The sequence below is a fragment of the Nematolebias whitei genome, chromosome 6 (genome assembly GCF_014905685.2).
Source record: "Nematolebias whitei isolate Nwh7 chromosome 6, NemWhi1, whole genome shotgun sequence".
Taxonomy (NCBI): domain Eukaryota; kingdom Metazoa; phylum Chordata; class Actinopteri; order Cyprinodontiformes; family Rivulidae; genus Nematolebias; species Nematolebias whitei.
Window position 1 is genome coordinate 35,294,566 of NC_056503.1, and position 8,942 is coordinate 35,303,507.

At 45.3% G+C, this 8,942-nt stretch overlaps 1 protein-coding gene across 1 annotated transcript; it reads left to right on the forward strand.

Annotated features, from left to right (window-relative positions):
• Window positions 1-7,227: 7,227 nt before the first annotated feature.
• LOC119410927 (odorant receptor 131-2-like) lies at window positions 7,228-8,151 on the forward strand. Its single transcript, XM_037677847.1, has one exon. It carries the CDS (start codon window positions 7,228-7,230, stop codon window positions 8,149-8,151), a length of 924 nt encoding a protein of 307 aa, XP_037533775.1.
• The last annotated feature ends 791 nt before the right edge of the window (window positions 8,152-8,942 follow it).

Here is an 8,942-nt window from a genome sequence, read left to right on the forward strand (position 1 = left end):
CTTATCTAAAAATGATGCAGAAAAACTGGTTCATGCATTTGTCACATCTAGACTGGACTATTGCAATGCTTTATCTGTAACATCACACGCAACTTGGGTGGGAGGAGAGAGGAAAAACAGGACGGGGGGCACCAAGAGGAACAGTAAGACCGGAACTGAAAAAACTGGCAGGAAGGAACCTGGGTACCTCAAAACACAAAACCCCACCCCCATAGTCAAAGTAGAACGGCCTGGAAACCATCCTAAATGAAACGGGCACTTAGGTGGACAGCCGGGCGACCATCCAAAGCGGGGCAGTTATTTAGGCAGCTGATCGTGGGACCGTCCATCCTTGGGCAGGTGTGGTGTCAGGTGGCCAAGAGAGCGTCCATTCTTGTGCTGAAGTGGTGTCCACATGGACCCTCCTCGACTCAGGTTTATGAGAGATGAAGAGACCACTTGATAGGTCATGGCAGCCAGCGGAGAGACCACTGGAAAGACTGTGACTGTAGGTGAAGAGACCACTGCAGAGACTATGGCTGCAGGCAAAGAGATAACAGGTGAGACTGTGGGTGCAAGCGAAGTGACCACTGGAGAGAATGTGGCTGCAGGCGACCCAGCAATGAGAGCCACAGACTGAGTTGAACCAGCGAAGAGAGCCGCAGGTGGAGGCGAACGAGCAATGAGAGCCAAAGGTCAAGATGATTTGTCAAGTGGGTTACAGCTGATGAGTCAGAGGAAGAATCAGCAGCAGGCAATGAAACCAGAGGATCTGCAGAAGGTGAGGAGACCAACAGATTTGTAGAAGGAGAGGAGACAGTGAGTCTGAAGCTGGCATTGAAAACAGGGTGTCTGCAGCTTTCATAGAAACCAGGCCATCTGCAGCTGATGTAGAAACCAGGGGGACTGCAGCTGGTACATAAACCATACAGGCTGCAGCTGGCGTAGAAACCAGGGAGAGGTCGTCGTCTCCAACATCCATGGAGAGGCTTGGAGAAAACAGGTCATTGTCCCCAACGCCAATGGAGAGGCTCGAAAGGAACAGGTCATCATCCCTGATAGCCACAAAGAGGCTTGGATGGAACAGGTCATCGTCCCCGACGCCCATGGAGAGGCTCAGAGGGAACAGGTCATCGTTTCTAAAACCCACGGAGAGGCTCAGAGGGAACAGGTCCTCGTTACTGACACCAACATAGACAAAAGAATGTGGGTCATTGTCCCCAATGCCCATGGACACACTGGAGTGTGAAAAGTCATGGCCAAACACTGCAGACACAGGAAGGTGGGTTTGACTGCTTTTTTGTCTGAAACTTGCTCGGCTGCTTTGTTGGCTGAGGCTGGCTTGGCTGCTTCATCAGTTGAAGCTGGCTCTGCTGCTTCTTTAGCTGAGGCAGGTTCAGCTACTTTGTTGGCTGAGGAAGGCTCAGTTGCTTTGTCAACTGAGGCAGGCTCAGCTGCTTTGTTGACTGAGGTGGGCTCTGCTGCTTTATCGACTGAGACAGGCTCTGCTGTTTAATTGGCTGAAGTGGTGTCACTTCTTCAAGGACTGAAAGAGACATCACTGCTTCGGGGACTGCATAAGGCATCGCTGCTTCAGGGACTGCAGAAGGCATTGCTGGTTCAGGGACTGCAGGCGGCTTAGCTACTTGAGGGACTGCAGGCAGTGTACCTACTACAGAAGCTACAGGTGGCAAAGTTACCAGAGGATTTACCTGTCTAAATAAAGGCTGAATGAAAAATGGATCTGCAGGTGGTGTAGCTACCACTGCAGTAGACTTGGGAACCTCTGGAGACTAGGAGCCCTCTGGAGATGCGGAGCTCACAGGAGACTTGGGACCCACAGGAGACTCAGCTGGGCTCAGCTCTTCAAATGAGTGAGAACTGGACTGTTCTCCTGGTGAGTGAGGGCTTGGGTACTCCCCCTCCCCCATGAAATTCTCAACTGCTCCCCCAGTGCATCTGGGGTGACTCAGGTGGAGAGGGGAGCTGGAATTCTCATTATCTGTCAGGTGTACTAAAGCTGGTTTGTGCACAGCTGGTATTCATCCATCCATTATCTTTATTGTCTCATTTCTTTTTGGGTCACAGGGATCACTGGTGCCCATGTCCAACAGTCACTATTGCGAGGGACGGGGTACACCCTGGACAGGTCGCAAGTCAATCAAAGGGCCACATAGAGGCAAACCAGGCAAACAACCATTCACTCTCTCACCCACACCTAGGGACAATTTAGAGTCACCAATCAGACTAACATGCATGTTTTTGGTCTGTGGGATGAAACCGGAGCACTTGGAGAAATCTCAAGCATGCACAGAAAGAGCATGCAAACTCCATGCAGAATGGTCCACCGGCCAGCATTCTTGGTCTCTTGGACATATAAAACATCTGCCTTCTTCCTCTGCATCATTTCAGCCAGCTCTCTACCTTTGCCTGTCATTGTCCCAACATTTAGAGTTGCAATCCTCAGTCCTACGTTCTTGACTTTCCTCTTCTCTTTCTGTCTCCTGACACATTTCCCCCCCTCGTTGTCTTTGACTAACAGTAGCACAATTTCTACCAGCACCTGGTTTGTCAACAGCACCAGTGGTGGTCGTTATTAACCTGAGCCTCGAATGATCCTCTATGCTTTCACTTTGATGAACTCGCATTATAGTATACTGAATTATTATACTGAAACACCTCACATCATGCTTATTTTAGTATGAAGTCACCTGGCTGTAAAGTATTCTCCGGTATCTTGCACAAGAAGCGGTATTTTAAAATTGTCCTAAAATGTTTGAGTAGAATGGAGTCCTTACCTAAAGTTAGAATTACTCAGAAAACAAATTAATTTTGTCCCAATTGTTGGTTTTTGAAGGACCCAAATGCAAGAACACAGAAGTCAAGAATAATTAATCAAGATTTTTATTACTCAACCCAGGAATTCAAACGGCAGCACAGGTTGACATGAAAATAACACATACTGGCAATTTACAAGATAAACAGATTATCTGAAAATAGTAAAATAATGTATGTGTATAATGCATAAAAGGAGGACATTTGGTTATAGTCAACAGGTGTGCTGATTACTAATTGAAGCCAGGTGGTGTATGATGGTACAAGAAAAACACAACTAATGATCAAATCAGCTTTAAAAAAAAATCAGATATTGTTAGAGCAAACGTTTTCAGAATACTAAAAGAATCATCCTGGTAGATGAGAGGGTAGCTTTCCTGTGCCTTCAGGTGGGGGACAAGCTCTGACTATTGTTTGTGCCTATGCGTCAAATGGCAGTTCAGAGTATCCAGCCTTCTTGGAGTCCTTGGCGGAAGTGCTGGAAGGTTCACCAGCTGAGGACTCCTTTATTCTGCTGGGGGACTTCAATGCCCACGTGGGTAACGACAGTGTGACCTGGAGGGGCATGATTGGGAGGAATGGCCTCTCTGATCTGAACTCGAGCGGTGTTCTGTTGTTGGACTTCTGCGCTAGTCATAGTTTGTCCATCACAAACACTATGTTCGAACATAAGAGTGTCCATAAGTGCGCTTGGCACCAGGACACCCTAGGTCGTAGATCAATGATTGACTTTGTAGTTGTGTCATCAGATTTGCGATCGTTTGTTTTGGACACTAAGGTGAAGAGAGGAGCTGAACTGTCAGCTGATCACCTGGTAGTGAGTTGGATCAGCTGGCAGGGGAAGATGTCGGACAGACCTGGTAGACCCAAACGTGTAGTGAGAGTTTGCTGGGAACTTCTGGCAGAAGAACCCATCAGAAAGGTATCCTGATGCATGCTCAATAATCCAGGTAGAAAAATCCAAAAAAGTTCAATCTGGTCCATCAGAAAGATCTTCAACTCACACCTCCAGGAGAGCTTTAACCGCATCCCATCTGAGGTAGGGACCATTGAGTCAGAATGGGCTATGTTCCATGACTCAGTTGTTGAAGTGGATGCCCTGAGCTGTGACTGCAAGGTTGTCTGTGCTTCTCATGGTGACCATCCTCAAACTCGGTGGTGGACACCATGAATTAGGGAGGCTATCAAGCTGAATATGTAGTCCTATCGGTCCTTGTTGGCTGGTGGGACTTGGGAGGCAGCTGAGGAGTACCAGAGGGCTAAGCGTTCCACAGCCTTGGCTGTTGCTGAGGCAAAAGCTTGGATGTGGAAGGAGTTTAGTGAGGCCTTGGTTAATGACTCTCAGTCAGCTCCAAGGAGATGGCAAACCATCAGGCAGCTGAAGAGGGGAAAGCAACTTTTTACTAACACTGTGTTCAGTGAAGGTGGGGTGCTGTTGACCTCAACCAGTGATGTTGTCAGGAGGTGGAAGGAATACTTCCTGTACCTTCTCAATCCCATTGGCATGTCTTCCATGGAGGAAGCAGAGTCAGGGGACTTCAGAGTTGGTCTGTCTGTAACCGTAGCTGAGGTTGCCGAGGTAGTTAAAAAGCTCCACAGCGGCGGGGCTCCAGGGGTGGATGATATTTGACCTTATTTCCTTAAGGCTCTGGATGTTGTGGGGCTATCTTGGTTGACACACCTTTGCAACATTGTGTGGACATCGGGGACAGTGTCACTGGAATGGCAGCCCTAGGTGGTGGTTCCCCTCTTCAAAAGGGGGGGCCCGAGGGTATACTCCATTTATAGGGACATCACTCTCCTTAGCCTTTCTGCTAAGGTCTATTCAGGGGTACTGGAGAAGTGAGTCTGATTAGTTGATCCTCAGATCTGGGAGGAACAATGCAGGTTCCATTCTAGCCGTGGAACATTGGACCAGCTCTTTACCCTCACTAGGGTCCTCAAGGGGTCATGGGAGTTTGCCCATCCAGTTAGAGTTGAGCTCGGTTCCAAATAATCTGAGACCAACCCGGCCCCAGCCCGTAGCCATCATCTCCAAACCCCATCCGATCTGGCTAATTAACAGTATTTACAGGTCTGAACCCAGAAAAAAAACCCAACATTTTTAATTAAGCTTTGACTGCTTATACCATCGACTATTATTAAGGGTTAGCGGATGTGTGTGGCTGAGTAGACAGATCACAGCTGAAGAGCAGTCAAAGTGCATTTACTGTGCTTCTGCCTGCATTGACCCTGCAACTCTGACATGTTGGATATTTTGTGATCTCACCCGTTTGTGTCTCAACTGCGCACATCCGCTGAGTGCAGCGGCTGAATGAACATTCATTTGGGCTGATGGATCGCTGGCAGTAATCCATCTGAAGCTTAACTTAACTTTTTCAACCGGCTGGTCAAATAACCAGTGTGGCAATCCATGTTTGCACATATTGAATTGTCAGCCGCACGTGTTCCTGACGCAATAAAAAGCCCGACACCGACCTGGCCCACATATTAAGCACATTATTATGGCCCGGCTCAGTCTGAATCTGGGTCGGGCGGGGCCATGCTCTGGGGTCTGGTTAGAAATTACAGCTCTACATCCAGTCTATATGTGTTTTGTGAACTTGGAGAAGGCATTTGACCATGTTCCTCAGGGTACACTGTGGGGTGTGCTCCGTGAATATGGGATTGGAGGTCCGTTGTTACAGGCTGTTCGGTCCCTATACAAACAGTGCAAGAGTTTGGTTCACATTGCCAGTAGTAAATCAGACCCCTTCAGGGTGAGTTGGACTCTGCTAGGGCTGCCCATTGTCACCAATTCTTTTCATACCTTTTATGGACTGAATTTCTCAATGCAGCCAGGGGGTGGAGGGAATCTCGGTTTGGTGGCCTCGGGATTCCATCTCTGCTCTTTGCAGATTATGTTGTCCTGTTGGTGTCATAATGCCATGATCTTCAGCTCTCAATGGAGCAGTTCACAGCCGAGTGTGAAGTGGCTGGGATGAGATTCAGCACTTCCAAATCTGAGGCCATGTTCCTCAACCGGAAAAAGGTGGATTGCTCTCTTCAGGTCCAGGGTGAGGATCTGCCTCAAGTGGAGGAGTTCAAGTATCTTGGGTGTTTGTTCACAAGTGAGACAAGAATGGAGCATGAGATTGGCAGATGGACTGATGCAGCATCTGCAATATTGTGAACTCTATATCAGTTTGATGTGGTGCAGAGGGTGCTGAGCTGCAAGGCAAAGCTCTCTGTTTACTAGTATGTCTACTTTCCTACCCTCACCTATGGTTATGAGCTCTGGGTGGTGACCAAAAGAATGAGATTGTGGATACAGGCAGTTGAAATGAGTTTCTTTTTCAGGGAAGCTGGACTCTCCCTTAGAGATAGGGTGAGAAATTCAGTTATAGGGGAGAGACTCGGAGTAGAATTGCTGCTCCTCCACATCAAGAGGAGCCAGTTAAGGTGGTTCAGGCATCTGGTAAGGATGCCCCCTGGGCACCTCCTTAGGGAGGTGCTTTGGGCATGATCTGACTGGGAGGAGACCCCGGGGAAGACCAAGGACATGCTGGAGAGACAATGTCTCTCATTTGACATTGGAGCACCTTGGAGTCCTCCCAGAAGAGCTGGAAGAGGTGGCTGTTGAAAGAGATGTCTGGGCCTCACTGCTCAAGCTGTTGCCCCCATGACCCGACTTTGAAAAAAGTGGAAGATAATGGATGAATGGATGGATAAAAGAATAAATAATACACACAAACTGAGACAAATTTGTCTACAATCTGAATTAATTTTGAAGTTTTTACAATATTCTTGCTCAGAACGGTAGACCTCAACCATAAGATGATCAGCAGCAATCTTGACAGTGAACTGGTGGGAACTCATACGCTTCCTCTATTTAATACAAATATTTTATTCTTAATATAAGACTTTCAGACAAGAGAGGACATTTCCTCAAAAAACAAAACAGGAAGTCCAGTTGTCTTCTCAATAACTTTTAGGATGGCCATGACCTCATGTATGACTGAAAGCTTTCAAAATTTCATCCTAAATAATGTGGGCAATATCTATGTTGATAATATTGTAAATTCCCATTAGTGTGAGTTAACATTAATACCTACAGATTCAAAGTATGTTTGCAGTAAGTAATAAGTGTTAAGTATGCATTCACGTGGTGTCCCTTCTGTCTTTGCGTAGCTGTATAAAGAGATTACACCCAGGTTTCTCTCAGATGGCTGCAGAGAAATCGGGTAAACACATTGATGCTTGTGCTTCTGCAGAAGGTTGGGTTAACTGAATCTCTTGTGCATTTTGGCTAAAGAAACTGATGCTCTGTTCTGGCAGTTCTGTCTATCAAGAAACAATTTATCCACTGACAAAACTAACATAGATCTGTTTTTATTTATATTTTTGCTGTTTCCATCCAAACCCAAACAACACATGGAAAATAATAGCACAATAATGGTTGTATCTGTTAGAACAGTTAATTTTCAAGTACTTTTAGTTCAAGTTTTGGTCTGTGTATTTCTCTGCATAAACCTGTTTTTGATCATAACCTTTTTCATGAAGGAGTACTTTTACACAGTCACGCGCTACATCTTATTTGTTGTTATGTTGTTTTCTGATAGTCTGTTCCTAATCATGACTGATATGCTGCTCATTTTCAGCTATTTTACTACTACTGTACAAATGTGGTTGTGTCTTATTATCTTCATTGTTTTGGCTGTGTACACATTTGTCACACCTCTCACTCTTACAGCAATGGTCCTGGAGCGCTACGTGGCAATTTGTATACCTTTGAGGCATGCAGAACTGTGCACCACGCGCGCCACCCTGTACCTAATCCTTGTCGTTCACAGCCTAAGTTCTGTTCCATGCATTTTTATCCTTTCTGTTTTCTTTGCGTTAGCCCCCCGCACATTTTACTCTGAAGACAGAGTGTGCTCTGTGGAGATGTTCCTCTTGTACACATGGCAGGGTTATCTGAGATCAGCTACGAGTCAGTTTTACTTCTTGGTTATGAGTATTATTATTGTTTACGCCTATCTTACAATAATGAAGGTGGCCAAAGCTGCATCTGGAGAGAATAAAACGTCAACACGGAAGGGTCTCAGAACAGTGATTCTTCATTCTTTCCAGCTGCTTCTCTGTCTCCTCCAGCTGTTTTGTCCCTTCATCGAAGATGCTGTGCGACAGATTGATTTTACGTTGTTTATTAAAGTCAGGTACTTTAATTATGTCACCTTTATTATAGCTCCGAGATGTCTTAGCCCTCTCATTTACGGTCTCAGGGATGATTTATTTTTTCAGGCTATTAGGTATTACACACTCTGTGGTTTGTACAAAAAAGCACCATCAAGCTAAAAAAAAAATCAGCTTGTTATTGTCCTTAACATACTGCATGTCTTTTCTTGTCACAATATGGATCTCCTTATATAAGTCATTACATTGCAAATATAAAATGTTTATATCAATATTGATGCTGCTGCTAACTTCATTTTGTGCCCCCTCCCTGCATAGGCCTCTGTTCTCTACACTTACACACTGCCTAGCTTTTGGCACACTCAGCTTTCCCCACCATGGAGTTTACCTTAACCAGTTTGTCTTTAATTCACATGTCTGAATACAGAAATATGTTTGAATTTAAGGTCCCCAAAGTGTAGTAAATCCACTGTGTTAAAACGATATTTTCTTCTATGAAAAAAATCCTTCGTTTTGCTCAATAGATTACAAAAAAGCCTCAAAAGAGTGTACTTTGTCATTTTTTCTTTTGCCATTTTAAAACAAAAAGACTAAATGATAGTGTTTAAAGAGAAGACAATTTATAACACTCTATGCACAATGTTGTTTTTCAGAAGTTTAAATACATTTGGACAAATTTACTCAAAAACTAAAATAATGTGTTGGAGATTAAGGGGTAATGTGGAGGCACTAATTCACAATTTACTGCAAATAAGGTGTCATGGTATTTATAACATTTTGATTTGGATCTGTTTGGTAGGCTTGAGACTGACAACGTCCTCTGGATGGAGAATGACACATTTCTCACTTAAAGGAACTGGTCCAGATTACATGATTTGAGCTGGAGCACATGAGCTGGAGCACATGAGCTGGAGCAACAACACCACCAGCCTGATCAAGAAAGCTCATCAGAG

What these genes read in the sequence shown, in the direction of transcription:
- LOC119410927 (XM_037677847.1), top strand. Translation starts at nt 7,228, where the DNA reads ATGGAAAATAATAGCACAATAATGGTTGTATCTGTTAGAACAGTTAAT.